The sequence below is a fragment of the Pteropus alecto genome, unplaced genomic scaffold (genome assembly GCF_000325575.1).
Source record: "Pteropus alecto unplaced genomic scaffold, ASM32557v1 scaffold92, whole genome shotgun sequence".
NCBI classification, from domain to species: Eukaryota; Metazoa; Chordata; class Mammalia; order Chiroptera; family Pteropodidae; genus Pteropus; species Pteropus alecto.
In genome coordinates this window covers 6,224,595-6,246,578 of record NW_006432447.1, presented here as the reverse complement: position 1 = coordinate 6,246,578, position 21,984 = coordinate 6,224,595, and the positions used below count along the sequence as shown (strand labels likewise).

The window sequence follows — 21,984 nt, the reverse complement described above, 5'->3', positions numbered from 1 at the left end:
CTTTCTTAGGCCCAGGACCCAGGGCTCCAGCTTGCTGCACAGGGGCCATGTGCCCACAGTATCCCATGTGGGCAGTGTGCAAGGAAGGGGATTTGTCCCCTGTGCCTGTCACTCTGCATTGTGTGAAGGGAAATGGGGCTTTGTGAGTTCTCAAGTGAATCTGCTGGCCCATTGTCTGAGCCCAGCTCTCCACAGAACTCCACCAGTGCTATGGGGACAGGGGAGGGCTGGGAAAGGCCGGATGTAGTCCCAGTCAGGGTTGAAAACACTATTCATCCCAGAAACGCCCTATTAAGCAGCAATAAGAGCACACAGAAGGAGGAGAAAGGAGGAAGGAGGCATGGGGAGTGAAGAAGGAGAGGGGAGTGAGGAGGGAGATGAAGGCCAGGAGGAAGAGCACCCACAGTCCAAAGGGAGCTGCCTGTTGGAAGCCTTCAGGTCCTGAGGATGGATCCAGAGCTCTAAGGAGCCATGTTTCTCCTAAGGAGACCGTAGCATGCTCAGTGGGATTCCTAAGGGGAATTGATAGGGAGACAGAGAAGTAGGATGAGTCCACCAAGGAGGGGATAGCCCCCTTCCCTCTCCTGTGCTGCTCAGAGCATACAGAGCATGTGAGCTCAGCAGTAGATGCTACCCCATTGGAGGACGGCGCAGACAAGGTGGTGGGGGCTGGAAGAAGAGCTGATGGAACCAGGAGTGTGGGAACTGGGAAAAAGAAAACTCAGAAGGGCCTGCCCCCCTCATAATCCAAAAAGCTGCCGTGGAGAAAGGGGATAAGTTGATTCTGTGAGTGCCCTTTCAAGGATACAAAGGCCAAAGGGAGAAGCCAGACTTCTGACAATTGGGACCATCTGACAAGAAAACAGCCAGCTGGGAAAGGTAATGACTGCCTCATCTTTAATAGTGTGCAAGCAGAGACTGAATGACTGACTGGTGAGGATGCTATACCAGAGGCCCAAGCTTAAGGTGGAGGAGTGTACCCAATCCTCTGGGGCTTTTTAAACCTCGAGGTTCTGAGTTGAGAGTAATGCCTGGACTTGGAGCCCAATTCCCTGCTACATTTGGATAGGAAGCGATGTGAGTGGGTGGATGAAATCTGGACCAGTCATCGTGTCCACACTGGAAGACATGGAACAGAGCTCCAGATCTTGAAGCCACTGAACATGATCTTTTCTCAGTTCAGAAGAAAGAGAACTACAGATGTCACTTTTCCTGAAGCCTGTTCTTTTGGCTAGAAAACCAAGATAGAGAGTTGAGAGGCACCAACCTCTCAAGGGAACCTTTGCCCAACCTAGCAGGGAGAATGCAAGGCCAAGATGATGAACTGCTTGAGCTTCCGGCATTGACGAGTAGGAATAGGAGTTGACTTCCAGATGCCCCCAACTACCCATCGTTAGACCAGGAGCTGCACTTCAGCTTCCACCCAGGCAAGAACCTCAGTCTAGAAAGACGAAGAGTGATCAGTCTAACCCTGTCTGTTGTCCACCAGGGAGACTAGCCAAAGAGAGGTCTAGGCTCACACTGCACGGTGATGGCACAGCCAGGCCTGGAGCCCAGGCCAGCTGTCTTTGTGTCTATTTTCTCTGAAAAACTCATGTATAGAGGGCCTGCCTTTTTCGCATCTCATTTTAGCTGCTTATTAGATGGGAACAAGTCCATAAAGATTCTCTAGCTAAGAGCGCTGTCCTAAGGCATCCAGGGGCATCCAGGTTGTGATGGAGAGTACCTCAAAGCTACAAAGCCAAAGCTCTCGTAGCTGTGGGAGCATGACAGCTCCTGCCCTGGGAGATTTCAGGCCCCATACTTACCTCCGCTCCTATCGTTGCAGAGGGCAGATCAGGTGCTCACAGCCGTAGTGAGAGGGCAGTGGGACTCTGCAGTCACCAGGCCTGCTTGCCCCCAGCTGTGGGAACACAGAAGGACCCCCTCTCAGGCCAGCAAGAGAACTTTTCCTGGACCTTCAGATCCCTATGGAGTTATTTCTGCACAAAAGCATGCACTGCAAGTTTTGCAAGGCTTGGGAGGACATTATGGTATTGAGACTATGAGATCTCAGGAAATGCTGGATGCTAGGAGCTAGTCAATGCCATTGCAGGAAACACAAATAGAAGTCTTCCCCGCCCCTTTCCAGATGTCTTGGTGATAATAGAGAGGCCTTAGGAGCATGAGTGATAGGGTTGGACAGGCGTTCTCTGACAAGGAGATGTGGAGCTGCAAAAGGTCTATTATTGGGAGCAGGAGGCATCTGTGGAGTTAGAGGGACAGCGCTGGAGGGGCCTTGGAGATCACCTCATTTACCCGCCTACGGCTACTAAGGAAGGCTAGAACTATGACCGCTCAGCCAAGAGTGAGCCGTTCCCCTGGTATACGCCTCTCATGGCATCTGTTCCTGGTGATCCACCACCTCAATCACCACCTGCCTCCTTTCCGCCCTCTGTACAGATAGCAGTGGTTACGTGGTACAGCAGGACAGGGTTGGGATCTGGGACAGACAGGCCATTGAAGCAGTTCAAAATCAACCCTATAGAATAGGGCAGAATGATAAAAAGAGTGATTGAGGCCAGCACTTTGTGGTGACTCTGTATCAAGATGAGGGGTGGGACAGACTTGGTGGCGTGAGTCATCAGGGAGGCCTCCTGAAGGAAAAGTCTCTCGGCCTCTGCCTTGCAGCCTGCAGCCTTTGAACCCCCAGTCCCGATGGCCATGCGAGGTGCCCTGGAGGTGCCCATGGAGGAGAGTGACGTCACTGGCACTGTTCTCACAGACCCTGTAGGAGGAAACCAGAGAGGGTGACCCAGAATGCAGGCCCTGCAGAGCTGGGGTACGAGTGGGAGTGATTGGGTGGTCAGGCAGTCTTCCCAAGGAGGCAGGAGTGACCATGGCTGGGCCTGAGAGAGCTGGAGGGCTTGGATAGGGTGGAGAGTCAGAGTGTGATGAGAACAGATTCTATCTAGGGGACCTGGGGGGCGGTGAATCTGGGGTGCTGCAGTAGGCCAACCTGGCTCTCTGGAGAGGGAAGGATGGACCTCTAAGTGGGAAGTGGTGTAGGCAGTGAGGCAGGGCATGAAGGCTGTATGCAAGGAGAGCAGTGCCACGGGGTGGTGGTAGCTGCCATGTGGTAGCACTGAGGATAATTCTTAGAAGAGATGTCAGCAGAGCGTATTAGGACCTGGCGGGAGATGCGCTAGCTTTTAGGGGCCGCTCAACTCTGGTGGCCCCTGAGAACCCAGTAGCCCCAATCTGGTCTAATGTGTGTTCAGGCGAACAAGAGAGCCTGCCTAGCCAGCCTCCACACCTTCCCTGACTGATATCACCTCACCTGGCACATCCTCCAAGCCCCTGCCATAGTCATCCCCCCAGGAGCCCTTGGCCTTCTCTAGCTTCTGCCAGCGGGGGCTCTAGGGGAACAGCCCAATGCCAGTGACGTCTGAGAGTTACTGTGCTGCAGATCAATCTGGGATGAGGGTGCAGGAGGGCCTGGAAGGGCAGGCAGACGGCAGCATATTCCTCTGATTAACGAGCCCAGGCTACCATCCATCGCCAGCCTTCATTAGGGCTGCAGACAGTCATTTTGCATGGGCGTGCGTGTTCTCCTCCCCGCTCTTCTCCAGTGTGATTGATGCCCCCTGGGTGCCCACATCTCAGAAAGTGAGAGGCCCTCTCTCCTTGTGCCCATGAGGAGCAGGAGGCAACAGCTTATTATGCATGGTTCTTACCTATGTGCCATTGGCACCAACTCACGGGTCTGTCGGAATGGCTGGGGCAAAACAGATTTAATCTTCCTTAGAATTCATGGTCTTGGAAAACTGGAAAATGCCAGGCTCCTCAATTTTAATAGGTCTTTGACTCTCCCCACAAAAATGCAAATAGGAGAAGCACTGAGCAGCAGTGGGCTCCTGGCCAGGCCTGCACCATCAGTATCAGGGCATTGATTTAAATGATGTCCCTTGACCACTGCTTTCCTGTGTGATTCTCTTTTCTCTCACTGCTCCTTGCCTCTCTTTTTTCTTTGATGCTAAACTGGGGAGAAAAGTATGCCCCATTTGTCTAGGAGGCATCTGAGTCAGGAGGAGGTGAGGGCCTAGGAAGGAGCTTGGCTGCAGGTCTGGTTAAAGGCCCACCAATGCCTGATGGCTTGGGAGTGAGTTGGGCTGTCAGAAGTCATGCCGGGGCTGGAAGGCAGCTTCAGAGGTCTGCTTTGCCTATGCTCACTAACATGATCTGGCCAGTTTGGCTCCTGCCTGCAGGTGTTTGATGCTGGAGGGGTCTTGGGATCTCCAACCAGAGATAGTAAAACACGATTTTCTTCTTGGCTTTCTGGCCGTGGCGTGTTTTCAGAATTAGGAGAGGCACACGTGGATCTAAGAGGGTGTCTGGCCATATTAAAGGATCAGGGAATCACAGATATCAGACTGGAAAAAAGAACTGAGATAGAAGGAAAAGAAGGAAGAAGAAGGAATCCGGTAAAAGATAGACTGGCCGTTCGGGACTTTTGTACCCAAAATGGAAGACTTTCGGTTTCCCCTTTTCCCTGTTTCTGTGATTAGTCTCCCTAGCTCACGGCTTCTTAGAGAGCAGCTGTCAATCAGTCCCTGCATTGCCAGGTCCCTTCCTCCATCCATGACCCATCAGGAGATGAGAAGTTGTGGTAGGAGTAGGAAGGCCAATGTGAGGGAGCCTCAGGCCTCAGTGGTGGGCAACGTGCAGAAGCAGCGCAGGCTGTGTGGGCAGAGGAAGTGTGATGTGGTTGCATGGAAGGGCCTGGGCACCAGCCCTCCGTGACGACAATCTCCTGCTGCCAGGACTGAATATCTCCCTCCCGTTAAGCAAGAACGCTATTGAAATCCTTTCACTATAAAGAATGAACCCACCAGGCCCAATACATCAGGAAGATTAGTAGCATGTCGTCGGGAAGGGTAACAAGTAAAAGGCATTGGGTCACCCTGCCTTTGCTCTGAAGCACTGCTCCCAGGTAATGGAGCTGTTTGCCAACCTTCCTAAGGGCTGTGGGTGCAAGGAGAGACTCTTATCTGAAGGTTCTCGGTGGCCTCCCCAGAGGGAACACTCTCTGGTGGCACAGGAGGCAGTAGATAGGAGAGGAACCCACTGCACAGAGCCATCATGGGAGGGGTTCAAAGCAGTACTGGGAACATTGGATTTGGGATGCACCATTCATCCGAGCAGTGATTGGAGCCCCTTCAACACCACCCTCATGTGCTCTGCCTGAGCACCAGGCGTTGAGAGGAGTGCTGAACCCAGGAAAAGCCCAGTGCTGCTTCCTGGGCCTCCGTGTGTGTCTGGGAACAAAGAGCCACTTGGTTATTTGGGCTCCTCCTTGTTGGCCTTCCCCATTGCTTCAGGCCAAGATGGGCCACACAGGATCCAGTTAGTCTTCAGGAGCAGCCTCAGGGCAGGCATTTATTGTTCTTGCTGAGGCCGCAGCAGCCTCAGCCCGATCCTCTATGCACAGTGTATATGGGGAGAAGGAAGCTGCAGCAAATACCCCTGTCTCTGGTTGGGCCGGAGCAGCCGAAGAGAAATTAAGAGTGTGACTGGAGAACTAAGTGTGGCTTCTGAATCAAGTGAGGTATGTAGGGCCCGGTAGAGCCAAAGTCCATCCTTCAGAATGGGCCCTAGGAGTGAAACTCTGTGGCTAGCTGTCTCATAGAGTACAGCTAGGGACTTCAGGCCCATGAGAGATTCTACCAGGTCCAAACTTGAACATAACAATGACTACTATGAGGACCAACTATGACTTGTCAGAGCCTGCAATAAATGCTTGGTGAATAACATTTCATTGGCTCCCCACCAAGGCTTTGTGAAGTTGACATTATTGTCATTTAATGGATGGCTAAACATGAGCCTTAGGGGTCTAAGTGACTTGCTCAAGGTCATACAACTGGTTAGGGTGGAGCTGGGACTCACACCCAGGTCTGTCTGGTCCAAGTCCAGTGTGATCAGGACTTGGCCACTCTGGTAGGTGGCTGGGTCCTTGTGTGCAGTGCTGCTGGACGTGGCAAGGACAGGTATAGGAGACACAGTGCTGTCTACCATGGGCTTTTAACCTAAGCCCTGAGTATCATCAGGGGACTGGCAGGAATACATGCACAGTCCTAAGAGGTGATTAAGGAGAGATTAATGAAAGAAGTGTTTACAAAGATTTGCATAGAATTAAAGAATGGCAACAAGGATGATGAAACACTTAGGAACTAGCCACAGTGGGGGGCTTTTACCACCACAGACCTGAAGGACAAGGGGAGGGACTATGTTACCAGAAGCAGGCTGTAGGAAAGGGCCGCCACCCTCCGCAGCTCAGCAGGAGGAGCCAGTTACTCCCTAGCCTCTCACTCCCATGGCGAGGGGCCCAGTTAATGTGGTCTATAAAGGTCTCCCTCCTAGGAGAGAGGAGGGTGGGAAAAGGTGGCACCTGGATCTGGAGGGGCAAATGAGGACCTGACCTTACCTGCTAGAATGAGTGTCTTTGAAGGAGGCACCCGGCCTTTTTTGTCTTTGTATTTCCCAAGCCCCAGCACAGGGCCTGAGTATGTGTTGGAGGAAATCTAACAGCCTTACTTCCTGGCATCCTATCCTCCTGTTATGGGTTGAATTGTGTCCCCTCCCCGCACCTCCCCCGCTCTAGCCCCCAGGACCTCAGAATGTGACCTAATTTGGAAATGGAGTTGTTGCAGAAGTCAGGCACATTGAAGTCCTGACCCCCAGTACCTCATAATATGATCTTATTTGGAAATGGGGTCATTGTGGATATAATTAGTTAAGATGAAGTCATACAAAAGTAGGGTGGGTCCCTAATACAGACATGACTGGTGTTCTTGTAAGATGGGCCATGCGAAGATGGAGACACACAATGAATGCCGTGTGACAACAGAGGCAGAGACGGGAATGATGCAGCTGCAAACCAGGGATCATCAAGGATCTCTGGCAAACCAGCAGAAGCTGGAAGAAGCAAGGAAGGATTCTCCCCCACAGGTTACAGAAGGAGCTTGGCCTTTGAGTTTGGACTTTTAGCCTCCAGAACTGTGAGACAATATTTTTCTGTTGTTTTAAGCCACCTTAATGGTGGTCCTTTGTTACAGCAGCCCTAGGAAACTAATACATCTCCTAAAGCAATTTCCATATTTTATTAGCGAAAAGCATTCTCAGGATATAGGTGTACAGACTGGAAAGTCACCATGGAACAAAGCCAGACCCGGAGATTCAGGAGGGAGAGGGTCTTCCCTGGCTCCCGAGGTTCTCTTTGGTTTTTTGCCATATTTCTTAGAGACCACTCTAAGAACACGGAACCGGGGTGACCCTCTGAGGCCAAAGAGGAGAGCGAACACACAGCCATGTGCCAAGTCTGAGGCTGGGCCAGGCAGAGATGGCAACCCTTCAGAGGCTGATCCCCTGCCCTTTCTAGCCCCTCAGCTGAACAGACCATGTCCTGTCCCCACGCTCTGGCCAGCTTCCCTGGGAGCCTTGCTTGGCAGAGCTCTGGGAGGGAGAGACATCAGAACCGTGCCTCTGGGCCTTCCTGCTTGATCCCAGGCTGTGCCACAGGTGAACCGAGACCAGATCTAGAGCTGTCCCAACTCCTTACAGCACATTTTTATGCTATGACCCATTTAAACTGTGGCTTCTTTCTATTTACGATAATTAATTGCACCTTGGAAAATAAAAGAAACAGAGGAGAAGGGTGTGGTGGGGAGGACTGTGTTGATCTGTGTGTTCTTTAAAAGAGCAAATTTCACAGTTTGTATTTATAATGTAAGTGCCTGTTCCGACTCATTCAATCCATCAGTCATTCAGCAGATGGGTGGGACTGGCTCATTCAGTTTACTCAGCCTTCTTTCTCTTCCGCACCGGCCACTATTACACATCAATCAATGAAAACATATAATAATAGCTTCTCTTCCCTTAGCATTTTACACTTGGGAAAGACAGTAAATAAATGTGGTTCCAATAAATGTTTTAAAGAATAGACAGAGCATCTTTCTGGGCATGGTCTCACTAGCTCCTGGAGGCAACAGGAATGCTGCCTCTACCTGTGAAGTCAGGCTTTGACACTCAGATATGACTTGATTTGTTCATTGTGGAGCTGAGACTTGAACCCAGCTCTCCAGAGGTGATTGAGCATTTATGCTGTAAGAGGCATCTGGCCAGGCTCTGTGGGCTAGAAGTCACAGCTCTGCTCTCTTCAGTACTTACAGTATCCTCGACAAGGAAAGATTCAAAACAAAATTTCAGGTAGAGAGGAGGAGGATATTCCAAGCAGGAAGAACTGCATGAGCACAGGTTGGGAGGTGGGTTTCCTCTGGGGAACTGAAAATCAATTTAGAAAAGGTGGTCTTAGAAGGTTCACGAAGGCTGGAAGTGTGTGGCGTATCTTGGCGTTAGTGGAGACTTTGAGACTCATAAAGTAGGGGAGAAGACACCCAATGGCAGAAGTGTTTTCTGCCTGATGACATTTCTCTTTCTAAATTTGTATCTTCTAAAACAGCACGGTAATAGTCAGGAAGCTCGTTTGTAACCCGACCTCCCTAACTTTGCAGCTGTTGCCCCTTGTCTGCTAGTCTTTGTGCTTATGCTACCATTTCACTCAGTGGAAGCGCTGTTTCCAGAGTTGCACTGGGGGGCACGCCCAGTGCTGTTTCCTGCTTTATATTTTACTGCTGACATTCTGAATGCTGTGACATCGTCTTCATAACACTCCAGGAGCATAGACGTGAGCTGTTAGCCTGCACCTCTTTCTTCCCCCATGAATAAGTTGGTTCTAGTGTTCTTATATTCTAGCTAATGTTGTAACGCAGTGGTCCCCAACCTTTTTGGCACCAGGGACTGGTGCTCCTATGAGAATCTAATGCCTGATGATCTGCAGTGAAGCCGAGGTGGTGATGCTAGCGCTGGGGAGTAGCTGCAAATACGGATGAAGCTTTGCTTCCTCCCCTGCCCTCTGCTCACCTCCTGCTGTGTGGCCTGGTTCCTAACAGGCCACGGACCTGTACTGGTCCGGTCCGCAGCCTGGGGGTCGGGGATACCTCCTGTAAGGAACATCTTCATGATCTAATGTGTTTTGTTTTCTTTTTCCTTTAGAATTATTTCCTTTGGACAGATTCTTGCGGGTGAAATCATTGGGTGGCCAGAAGACCTGAGAGTCTATAAGACTTTGCTTAGTGTATCTATATTGCTTTTGAACCATTTCTGTTGGTTCAAAAGAAGATACAAATTTAGATGAACTTGGAAGCTGCATGGGGAATGGTTCAGATGGGGGCTTCTGGTGAGACACCAGTTAGGAGGGGAGTGTGTGGTCCCAGTGTGCAGAGCGAAGCCCTGGACGCAGATAGGGTGTTGGGATAGGGTGAAGAAGGTGCTGCAAAGAAAGTCACTGATGTCTGGTGGATGATCTGATAAGAGACTAAGGGACAACAAGGAATCAAAGCAAAATGCTTCTGAGGTTCTGCACTGGGCTTCAGGGAAGGGCAGTAGGAAAGTTTGGAGGGGGGCCAGTGTGACAAAGAGATCTGATGTAGACAGAAGATTTAGGCAGGATGGACGCATGGGATGGGATGCAAAAGGCTCACTTGGAACACTTTCGCTTCAACCTTCTGTAGCTGTGCTAGGCCCAGGCCCCAGTCACGTCAGAACACGGGCTCCTGAGGCTGGCTGGCGCCCTTAACAGTTCGCACTCAACCAGCACCATTTCTAAACCCAGAGCTGACAGAACTTCTCTCTCCTCTGGTCCAAGGAGGCAACTTGAGGCCGATTTGAAAAGGCAGGGACGCAATGATGCAGAGGCTGGCCTATATAATCAGTAGGAGGTCTGAGCATGGTGTAAAGTTGGGGCTTAGAAGCCGTTGGTTGTGGGACCCTGTCTTAAAAGTTGAGAATAGAGAAGGGAACAGACCACCTGAGGAGCCATGTGGGTATCATTCAGGAGTTCTGTGCCATCAGAGCTGGCTTGCCCACTGAGTGGGGCTTGTGGAGATAGGACACGGCCTCGAGGAAGGTCAGGGGAAAGAGCTCCTTTGCAGTGAGGCTGGGCTGGAGTACTTGGCAGGCTGCTGTGAGGGACAGAGCAGGGCCAGGGAATGAGGGGACACTTTAGGAGCCTGGGGTGGTGGCTGGAAGATGTCTGCTCCAGAAAGTGCTCAGGGCTGTCTGCTGCTGAGTCCAGGTCTGGAGGGCAGCGTGGGGATTCTCTGAAAGGGCGGAGGGCCTCACCATGGTCAAGGGCGCCCCACACACTCTGGATTTGGGATTAGAGAGACTATTTTATTCCTGCTAGTAAAGGACTCAGTCTTAGGTAGGTAGGTTGGGATGTGTGTGTGTGTGTGTGTGTGTGCGCGTGTGCGCGCGCGCGTGTGTGTGAAGGCAGTGGTCCCTGTGCTTTCATCAGCTAGGAGTTGGGGTGTGTGTGTGTGTGTGTGTGTATGTGTGTGTGTGTGTGCGCGCGTGTGTGTGAAGGCAGTGGTCCCTGTGCTTTCATCAGCCAGGGGCTGGGAAAGGAAGGAGGAGGTACCAGCTGCATGCCAAGCTCCATACACCTGTCATTTTATTCAGTGTTCAGAACTGTCCCTGGAATTCTCCCTTCCTGCCATTCATCAAGGCTGTAATTGCAGATTTATCTGCATGGTTATATGATTAATTTCTGCTTCCCCACTTGCCCGCAGGCTCCCTGATGGCTGGATGTCTGTCTGTTCTCTGCTCTGTCTCTCTGCCTGCACAGTATTCATTCTGACTGCGGGAGCTACTCAGACAAACTTTGTTGAATGGATACCAAAGCCCCTTTATGCCACTGTATTTCAGCTCTCTTCCTGCCATCCTGACCCCTTGTGAAGGCTGAGGGTGGGAGTCAGGGCTGCAGTGGGCCGACCCTCAGCTCCTTGCATTTTTGTAGGAGGAGCCTGGTTCTTGAAACCACTCCATGGTGTGGCCTCTAGGTTTGAGTTCTGTGGCCACCAGGGCATTACAGGGCAATGATGGCACAGCTACACCGGTCCTTCCCTGCTTGGAAGGTCTGTGGATTCGCCTTGTCACATACACGTGACGCACTGCTCAGAGAGACCTAGAAGCTCCTATTCCATCTGTACATGTTGTTGTATATTGTTACCACGATGAAAGGATGTTGTAAATATTTTCAGCTGAATGTCTGATTAATGTCTCTCCAAAAAGAATGGCAGAGCAGTAAGGAGAGGGTTTATTTATCTCTCTTTCACCATGATGGGTATCTAATTCATCCCAAATGTCAATACATCCCAAGGTGCCAATCCAGACAGAAACAGGAAGTTTCTGCAGAGCCAGGTGGCAGCTGCCTCTTCCTTCTCTCAAGGAGTTTAGACCTCGCCCCACCTCCTGGACTCTCAGGCAGTGGCCCCCCATGGTTGGGAGGGACCCTGACGGTTTCCATATCAAAACCACTACAGAGAAATTGTTCCCTGGGAAATTAGGGTCTCTCTGCCAGGCTTCTTATGCACCCCATCCTTCTCCGGTTCTTGCCAATCCAGCCAGCTCTTGCCAGAGGCCTCCTTCTGTCTCCCCTCATGGCCTCCCATCCCCGTTCGCTCACACTGTCTTCCTCACCCTCCTGCATGTTGCGGATGGCTCCCACTTCATTTCCTGTCAACCTGTCTCTGCCCCTCCCCTTGTTGGCTCTGTCCCCTCCGTCCCAGGGCCAGGTGGAGCTTTCCATTCTTCCCTTACCACCACTGTCCACCCCTGTCCAGGGGACCACAAGAGTCTCCCTTTGCCTGCACACAGCATGAGTCCCCTGATTCTCCCTGTTGCGACAGGCCCATTTATTCCCCGCCGCGGAAGAACCCTGTTTATTCTCTTGAATTTCTCAGTCCTCTTCTCATGGGCTCAGCCAGTGTAGGATGCCAAGTGTGACTTTGCCCCTTGTCTCCCCTGGACTTGACGATGAGGCCCTCTCGGGCGCCCACCACAGTGATTCACTGTTGTACCCTCAACATGTGTTACTCTTTGGTCTTTACAACAATGCAAGGAGGGAAGTAGATGAGATATCATTAGATATCTAATCTCGATCCTTACAGATATCTTATAGGTATCTTAAAGATACTATCATTAGATTCTTTTCATACCTAAGGAAACTGAAGCTTGGAGCGATTCAGTTATAATAACAATAACATATATTTAGCAGTACTTTGTCTTGCAGAGTTCCCCACAGAGTCCTGTGTACTAGCCAGCTCTAGCCCCATTCTGCAGATGAGGAGGGTGGGGGCGGCGGGGAGAGAGAGTTACTAAGTGGTGGAAGCGGGATCTGGACCCAGTCTGCCCACATCGGTGGCCTCTCCCCACTCTGCGTGTGCCCTTCCCGGCTTTCCTCCCGTGGGCAGTCACTGCTCCCAGAGGGCAGAGGCCAGGCAGTGGGCGTGGGACCCAGAGTCTTGTCCCTTGTAGACATTGGATCTGACAGCAGCACATGCACCTCCAGCTGGTTTGGTCCCCATGCCACTGTTTTGAGAGCAGAAGTGATGGTAAATATTTAATTGTGCTTCCACCATAACTTTCTGCCAGAACTCTCAATATGCTTTATAAATGCAAATGAGTGTTCTCTTCCTCTCTGGGGAGATGTAAACCTCCTCAAATCACTTTTATGCAGCCCCCACTAGAATGTAATGCCATCATCAGGAGCTCTCGGTGCCAGAAAAGAAACTGCCCTAAATCATGTGGAGTGGATGGTTTATGGTTTTGTGGTCTCTGCCTTCATGGCGGGTAGGATGTGGAGAAATGGATTCCTTTTGCTGCAACTTCTGCCCACTAAAGTGAATGGAAAACATTATTTAGAAACAGATTCAATTACAGCCCTTGAGCAGGTGACTAGGAATATAACGAAGTGTTAGATTGAATTAATGGGGTTAACGGAATGAACCCGTCCTTGGAAGGTTTAGGAATGAAGGCTGATCCTTATTTTTGATTTCTGGGCTTTATTTCCCTCTCTGTCCACGTCCTCTGCCTGTTCACTGCTGCTTCCTGAGGTGGAGGGGGGTGTATTGTTCTCTGCAGCTTCTTGGCTTTATGAGCAAGGACCCTCTGATCCCCACCCCACCTTCCCCAGAGTCACAGCCTAGGTCGTGGTGGGCAGAGTGCTGAGGTCTGAGGCTGGCGGCATCAGGGTGGGAGGCTGTGAGTGACCCTGTGGAAAACGTTGTGCTTTTCTGTGCCCTGGTTCCTAACGCTGCCAAATAGGTTTTGTGGCTTCTGATTCGGACCCACCTGGCAGAGGCATTTTAATCACGGAGATGAATTTCTTCAGAGCCTCCTGAAGTGTCTTCTGAGAAGTGTATTATGTAAATTTGGTGTGTCATTACGCTCATTATTAGTGCTGTGAAGTGGAGATGAGGGGGCGAGGGAGGGTTGCTCCATGCGGGGATCTGCCTCCCCAGCTGTCAAAAGAATTGGAGGAGAAAACAAACTCGAGGAGTCTGTTCCAGCGCGCGCATTCCTTCAGATGTGCATGGGGTGTGACTCTCAATCCCAGCTCAAACTCAAATGGGCAAGAAAATACAGCTTGCTTTATTACTTTTCTCCCTCAGTTTGCAGTTTGAGAGCCCCCATTCCACTGGGGCACCGGAAACATAATCCAGGTTACATAGTGTCCGGGTTGTGGAGGAGGGTGCATCACTGGCCCTGTTGGCTCCTCTCCACATGGGCATTCTTTGAGACACCCAATACCTTGTCTGACCCTTGCTTGTAGTCCATACAGGTCCCCACTGGGTGGTTTTGGGTCCCTTTGAGTAGGCCTCATTGAGGCCCTAAGGCTCCCTTTGTTCCACCTGTGTCACATAAGCCTGGTGGGGTCACTTGCTGCTGCATCGCCACACTGGGTTGTGGATGTCCAAGGCCCTGTCACCTTGACAGACTCCCAGCATCGGTCTCATCTCTGGGATTGAGCACTGAGGGACAAGAGCAAGGGGAACCGCTTTTCTCAACACAGATCCTCATTTATCACTTCTACTTTGATTCCCTCAGTCCTGCTCACAAGGTGGGTTTCTTCCCAAACCTTTGGTTTATGCCAGGAGTTCTTCCTTTTCTTAAGGGGCCCAAGATTTTATAACTCTGCATTCATATCTCTCCTATCCTGCCTAAAGCAGTGAGCACAGAATGGCTGGTCACATGGGGTGGAGGGGTGTTCAGGAGGGAAGGAAACAGAGGAGGGAAAAACCGAAACAACACATCGTGTGTATTTCCCTGCCCTTGTTTATCGAGCACTTATAGGTAGGACATGTTATACCTGTTTCTTTGATACGTGCCCTAGGAAATACAGGTGGATAAGACACCTCTATCAGCCTATACAGCATCACTGTGTGAATTTTAAAAGATGCCCCTTTCAAACAACTGAATATCCACATGAAAAAAAACGGTAGTACATTTCATTAGTACCTCCCACCTTATGCAAAAATTAACTCAGGATGGAGCATAAACCTAGGTATGAGGACAATCTTCGTGTCCTTGGGTTAGGAAATGGTTTCTCAGATATGTCAGCAAAGAAAAGAAGAGAAAATTGATAAATTGGACTTCATCAAAATTTAAAACTTCTGTTTATTGAAAGACACTGTTAAAAGAATAAAAAGATAAGCCACAGAGTAGGAGAAAGTATTTGCAAAGCATGTATCCGATGAAGGACTTCCCAAACTCAATAATAAGAAAAGCAACAACCCAATTTAAAACTGGAAAAATACTGAACAGGTAATTCACCAAAAGAATATAAAGATGGCAGATAAGCACATGAAAAAATATTTAAAATTATTTGTCATTAAGGAAATGAAAATTAAAACCACAATGAGATACCACTGCATACCTATTAAAATGGCTAAAATGAAAAGGGACCGACCATGCCAAGTGGTGCGAGGATGTGAAGGAACTGGAATGGAGCTTTCTTACCCGCTCATGTATTCGCCAGAAACTGGAAACAATAGACGAATGGATAGACAAATTTTTTTATGTCCACACAATGGAATACTATTCAGCAATGAAAAGGAATGAACTGTTGATATACATGTGATGAATCTTAAAACAATTATGCAGAGTGAAAAAAGCCAGATAAAAAAACAGTATACGTTATATGATTCCATTTATATAAAATTCTAGAAAATGACAGTTCATGTATGGGGACAGAAAGCAGATCAGTCATGGCCTGGGGATAGTGACAGGGTGGGGCAAAAGGACAAAGAAGCTTCTGGAAATGACAGATGTATTTATTATCTCCATGCGGTGATATTTCACAGGTGTAAATATATGTCAGAATTGATCAAATTGTACACCTTAATATACAATTTGTGCAATTTATTGTATGCCATTTCTACCTCAATGAAGCTGTTAAAACAAAAAGGGTTTAGGGTTTGCTGGTCAGGAGCTGATGAGCAGCCTTCGGGGATCAGTTTCTGCTGAGGGGCGGGGACTGGTGGTGGTCGGTCAATAATAGGCTGAAGAGAAAAAGAAGAAAAAGGCGCCCTGTTCTCAGGACACGTTTCTGCTGCTGGCAGAAAACGGTTAGAATACATAGCAACTCGATCGCTACATGGTGCTTGGTGATTTTGGCGTGTGTCCTGTAGCTACCCTGATGGCTCCCAGGAGCTCACAGTCGGATCAGGGTGTTTGTTTTTCCCTCACTGGCCAGAAGGATGGGTAACCAGGAAGCAGGCCACTGGCGTCTGAGAGGTGCATTTGTGTTCTGTGAGAGGCTTTGCCAAAGCTGTGTGAGCCCCAGCAGAGTCCTGGGGAAGGGGGTGGGTGTGTATCTGGGCCTAGGGGTGAGTCTTGTGGGTGTGGTTGGGGCTAGAGGAGTTGATAGGAAATCATCTAAGGGTATCAAAACAGATGCCTGAGGGGGAGGTAGAGGTGAAGAGGGTAGGATAGACAGGTGAGGTTGGAGGTACAGCCCAGTGGGGAGGAAGAGGGCAGAAAGAGGTGGCCCGGGAAGCCCAAGGAAGGAATTAAATTTAGCTGTAAAGTCAACAGGGGCTTGGAAGAGCCTCCAGGTAGGGTATTACAAGAAGAAGCCTTGTCTTGGGGGTAAAGTGGTGAGTGAGCAGATGACTTAATCCCATGCAGGCAGCTTTGGGTCACTTGGGGAGAGAGCAGGCTTAGCGCCAGGAGACCTGAGGTCTGCGTCTAACTCTGCCATGAGCTGAGATGTGCATTTGTGTTCTGGGAGAGGCTTCGGCAGACTTCTCCTTTCTGGTTCACACAGGGGCCTGAGGCTCCTAGCATTGACATTTACCATTATAAGTAACTTCATGAACATAAGTGCCACTGTCCAGCAATCCTTCTGACTCACTAGACTTTCCCTTTTTGATCCACAGAAACTTTAATGGACACCAGGACGGCTACTGCAGAGCTGGGCTGGACAGCCAATCCCGCATCAGGGGTGAGTGTCAGAGCCTCTAACCTTTAATCCTGCTGCGTAGTCCTGGGCCTGTGGGATGTTTGGGGGAGCAGAGCCTGCCCAGAGCAACACTTGACGGGGTGGAATATAGGTGTGAATAGCTGTGTCCAATGCCCATCTACAGAGAGGCAGCACCAGGCCTGTGTAGCGATACAGACCATCTCTGGACAAAGTCCTTAGGAAGCTGGCCCCTCAATGACTGGGGCTGAACCTGTGTGAGAGTGGGGGCAGCAGCTTACAATAGCTGGGCACTCAGGTAAATGATACTGGGGCAGATCAGAGCTCTGTGATGCCCATTGGGCCACTGAGAGGGCAAGGGTATGAGGAGGAGCTGGGGTTCAGGACTGAGGCTCTCATCACCTGGAGTTGGCCTCAGAGAGATGTTCTTGATTCGCTTGTTCAGCATTCATGCACCTGGCCAGATCCTGTAGCTACAGAAATGGAATAGCCTTGAGGAGCTCATGGCCTCCTATAGAGACCACTACGTTTATGAATAAGCTCAAATACATTTTTACTTTGTGACAGCGGAGAGATCAATAGGTAGGTATGGGCACAGAGCTGGGAGTGAGACAAGGAGCCTTTACAAGCCGGGTTTTGGAGGATGAATAGGAGTTCGACAGGTAGTGAATGGGGAATCTACAAAGATCTTCCAAGTAGGAGGAATGATTAAAGGGATGAGGTCATGAAAAGACATAAGGGAGAGGAGGCTGTGTGTCTGGGACGTGGCAGGGTATGGACAGAGCTGAGTTGGGGGTGGATGTAGGGCTCTGCCATTTGAGTTTTGTCCTGTGGGTAACGGAGAGATCCTGAGTGGGAGAATAAAGTAGTCAAACTTGTTGACAGGATTGTGGAGAATAGTTGAGAGAAAAGCACTTAAGGGGCTTTCAGCTGTCCTGGGTGGGTCAGAAGAGTCAGAGGGCAGTTTGAGCTTAGTTAAGGAGGAAACACTGAGAGCATTTGGCAGTGATTGCATTGTTAAGAGAGGGAGGAGGTGGAGATAAAGTTCACGAGCCTGGCCTGGGCGACTGGCTCGCCGCAGGGCTTCATCACAAAGGGAGAGGGCAGGAGAAGTGAGTGGGCTCTTTGTCCCAGTGAAGGGGTGAAGTTGGCTGGGGCAGAGTGGCCCAGTCTTCCTCATCTGCCCCACACCTCCTCCCTCCTTCGCTGCCTTGGGTAACCTCTGCCCAGGGCCCAGGTCTACTCTACCCCATGGTACACATCCAGCCCCAACAGGTCTAGTTCTGCTGTAGGGGCAATTCTAACTGGACCGTTCAGGTCACAAGGCATTCCCGATCTCACCTGGGCACCATTGCCTTTACCCCATCCCAGCAGACACACACTGCCCTGGGGGCAAGCATCATGCCTTGGGGTGGGAGGGCAAGGACTAGGGTGAGCTGGTGTTTCCCAAAGCAAAGGAGTGGGGTGGAGGGGAAAACCCTGCTGGGAACACTGTGGGCAACTAGGGGACCCCACTTCTACTGGAGACTTTATGCAAAGCTGATGGGGTGGCAGCTCTTCAGGTTGCCTGAGTATTGAGAACTTGCTACCCTTTTACAAACCACATTATTGTTTGAAGGTTTGTATGTTTTCAGAAAGCGTTGTCATGATTTATGGCGAATTTTTCCCTTGATTTTTATACACACCACCTGTCTTCTTTAAACTTCTCATCTTCTTTCCCAAGGAAGATTGTCCTTTAGGAAAACACTCAAAGTCAAGCAGTGCCCTTTAGAGACAGCAGCTGGCTGGGCTGCTCTCTGCTCGCCCTCCTGCTGGTTAGCAGTCACCGCTCAGCTGCTGTGCCCTGACGTTCTCGCTTTTCTCTCTTCTCGCTTTTCTCTCTTCGAGGACAGACAGCCAGATAGTTCTCCTGGTGGGTGTCCTGAGCAGCCTCAGAGCCTCTCTGGTATATAGTGAACAGCAGGAAGGTCAGGCTGGCCCTCAGCCTGGGGTCAAGAGGGAAGATTAAGGACTATGCTTCCATCCCAAGCTCTCTACCCTTCTCCCTCTGTTCTCATCTTAAGACAGTTGCCTCCAAGCGTATAAATGCAGCACTGGCTCTCAATTTTGTGTCCCTAGCCCAGGCTCACGTATCCAATTGCCACCTCTTTCACTGGCGGCTTACAGGCATGTCGATATCAATATAGGGCAAGCAGAATTCACCCTCCTCTTCTTCCCCGACCCGCACACGGGGGCTCCATCCGAGCACATTTCAAGGGCTGGAAAACAGCTATTCTTGACTTCTCCTTTAACATCTTCAGGCCCCATCTCTCTTGGCCCATCCTCAGAGATGCCTTTGCTGCACCCCTGACCACAGTGGGTCCCCCATCACAGGTTCTCTCAGGGCTGAGGAGCTCTTCTCAGCAGTACTTTTCACAGTTGCAAATTTATATCTCTATGTGTTTGTTAGTACTGAGTTAATTTCTTTCCCTCTCTCCCTGCGTTGGCCATTATGTAACCTCTAAAGTGGCTGAGATTCTGCCTGTTTGTTCACTATTGAAACTGGCAGCTAGTTCACTACCTGACTCAGTGTATATCTGTTGAGTTTCTGACTTAGGCAAGTGGGTGGCTGATGGTGCCATTCTTGGAGATGGGGGACTCAGGAGGAGGAGCATGCTTGGGTCGGAAGAGGCTGAGGTCAGTATTGGACTTGTTGAGTTTAAAGCACCTCTGGGGCACCCTCAGGGAGGAGCACTGCCAGCACTTGACGCATGGGCAATGGAATCAGAAGGCAGCCCCACGTCAAAGCAGGAGGGGCCCGGGGTGTGGCCGTAGTCTCCTAAGGAGAAGAGCTGACAGCTTTGGATGAGTAACCTGCATTGAAGTGTCACATAGAGAAAGAGGAGTCTGAAAAGGGGACCGAGAAGAAATGGCTGGGAAGACAGGAGAAAACCAGAAGGTGTTCCTCTCATAGAAGCCAAGGGAAAAGAGTATCAATGAGGAAGAGGGAACAGAAGTGGCAAATGCTGCTGGCAGTTGGATGTCTCCACCGGGCTTATTATAATCACCTGACTGGTGACTTATATGGAGGGTTTCAGAGGGGACAGAAGTAGGAAGCCAGGAAGCAGAGTTGAGGGGTCAGTGGGAGGAGGGGAGGAGATGGAGACAGCGGTTTGTGGAGGGAGGGAAGACAGTGCATGAGAGACGGGGCGCAGGGGGGCTGTGAGCGTATTCATTTTTCAGGAGAAGGAACTCTTTTTGTTGAAATGGCTAGATAGAGCTGAGGTGCCTACAGAGAGATGCAAGTACTCAGATGTGGTGACAAAAGCCATAAAATAGAAAATTCTTTCAACCTCCTACCTTCTCTCTGAGGTTGGAGAGAGGTTAAAAGAGTCAGGGGTGGGAAGTCTTGGGTGGCAGGTTTTAGGAGTGTGGAAAAGGTTTGAGGTAGCTGCTGCTGCTGGAGAAGAGGAAAGAGGCCGGTGTGTTCAGTAGGCACGTGGCAGGGAGTAAGGCCCTAGTCGTGGCTGCAGCCCCGTTCAGCTGTCTGAACATATCCGGACAAGTTATAGTGGTGGACTCTTCCTTAGCTGTATACGAATGACGGGCCTGGAGGGGTAAGAGGCTGAGGGCATTGGTGAGAAGAGGTTGACATCTTGTTTCACGGCATCTATCCAACAAGGGTGAAGCCAGAGGGGACCGACCATTGTGACAAAGTACAGGAGCCCAGATGGAGGTCTTGGTGAGACTGAAGGAGGACCGGAGACTGTGGCCTTGAATTAGGGCTTGGCTTTAAGACACAGGGAGTACTTCTGGGTGATGAAGAAGTCTGGGGAGTGAGGTTAGGGTCAGGCATTTCTGAAGCCAGGAGGCTGGGTGGGTGGTTCACATCTTCTAGGGACTCAGTGGAGAGGAAATGGGCTCCCTAGAAAGGGGGCAAAAGCCTCAGATTGTTCTTTGCAGTAGGACCCCCTGCATACACACTTAAGATGGAGAAGGGTGCGTGGGCATTGTTCCGATATCCTGCGGATTCCTAGGGCACTGAGTTTCCCTTGTCCAGAAGAGAAACCATAATTCTTCCAGGGAGCCCAGCTGGCATTGCAATGAGCCCTATCCAAAGAACAGAGCCTGTGAGGTGGGCCCCCCAGGGAGAGGCCAAGGGACTCTTTCTTTTATGGGGTATCTTCACTGCTGTACTTGAGAACTGCCAGATAGCGGAGAGGGTTGGACTGCCCAGCCACACACAGCCCACAAATTGTTTTCAGTTACATGGCTGGAAAGTGGATCATAGCACTTCATGTGAAAAATGGGAAGTATTTAAGCTCAAATGTAAAATGTTGCTTTATGATCCCATGGCAGCTTTAATTTAAAGCCTTTATGTTTAACCTGAATCAGAGGCCACCTGGTGAACAGAGGGAGAAAGTAACAAATATATTTATAAAGCAACAAATTCCAGGGAGGGGCTGAGCTCCCACCAAAGAGCTTCCCTGGGACCCTCACTGGTGACTCCAGTGACTCCTCCCTCAGGCTGGCTTCAGTGGCCTCGCCCACACCTTTGCTCCCAGTTCTACTCCAAATGGTTCCCTGACCTTCACATTTCAGGAGCTGCGTGCAGTAGGGGGGTTCAGCGAGCTCCCATGGTAAACACTCAGTGCTGTGCCCAGGTATAGGCAGTGCTCGGTAGTAAATGGTAGTCTTTGTGGTGCACAGTCCTCTCTCCACAGTTTGCCCCAGTTTCCAGATGCTGCCTGGCCCCCTCCACTCCTTTTCCTCGACCTTCCCTCCCTGCATCACTCTTTGTCCCTTAGGAGTCAGCTCTGTGCTTATCCCCACGGGTGCCCTCCTGGATCCTCCTCCCCGTCAGGGCTCTTGCTAAACTTCAGAGGGCTTGGTACCAACTTCTAACATATTGTCTGTCTCTCTGTGAGCTAAACATATGTTGATGCATGGTTTCTGCTACTAGCCAGAGAATGAAGTGGCTTCGTCTCTGTGTCCCAGGTGCCCAGCTCTGGCCCAGCAGAGGACAGGCTCCAGTAAATGTTTCTTGGCCAAATAAATGAAGAAGGACCAGATCATTCTTGATAATTCTCTGCATCTCCAATTTAAGGTTTCGAATTTAGGAGATGCTCAATTTCGGTTCATCGTAGCCCAATAAAATGTCATAGGCCTCTCGATTCCTAATTGGTTATCAGTATCTTTTTAAAGAGCTTAATTATACAAATGGAGCCACCTGTCCTGAGATAAGCATGATAAGGGAGACCAGGATGCCCACCAGAGGGTCCCCGTGACTTTTAGACATTGACTGTGATGGATTAGAAAGGCAAACCCAGGTCCCTCTGATAGTAGTCTGTTCACTCCTTTAATACTGGCAAATCTTACTCATGGGAAGTGGGGATTTGATAGAATAAAGATGGAATAAGAATCCAGAGCCAAGCCTGATGAGCCTTCAGGATGAGCAAGCTGGGTGTGCGCACGCCTGTGCTCTGTGTGTGTGTGTCTCTGTGTGTGTGTGTGGGCGGGGTGGTCGTGTGTCTCTGTATATATGTGTGTGTGTATAGTTGTGTGTGTATGTGTGAAGTTAAATGAGTTGATTTCACCTTATGCCTCTGGAGGCAGTTCCTAGAATTCTGAGAATCTTAAATGAT

The 21,984-nt window shown here is 50.2% G+C and overlaps 1 protein-coding gene across 1 annotated transcript in view; it reads left to right on the top strand.

The window, feature by feature from the left end:
- The window catches only part of EPHB1 (EPH receptor B1), a 398,288-nt gene that overhangs the window by 112,308 nt on the left and 263,996 nt on the right, over positions 1-21,984 (top strand). The window contains exon 2 of the mRNA XM_006907222.1: positions 16,320-16,384. Within this exon, the coding sequence (XP_006907284.1) occupies positions 16,320-16,384 (65 nt within the window). The remainder of the gene's footprint in view (positions 1-16,319; positions 16,385-21,984) is intronic.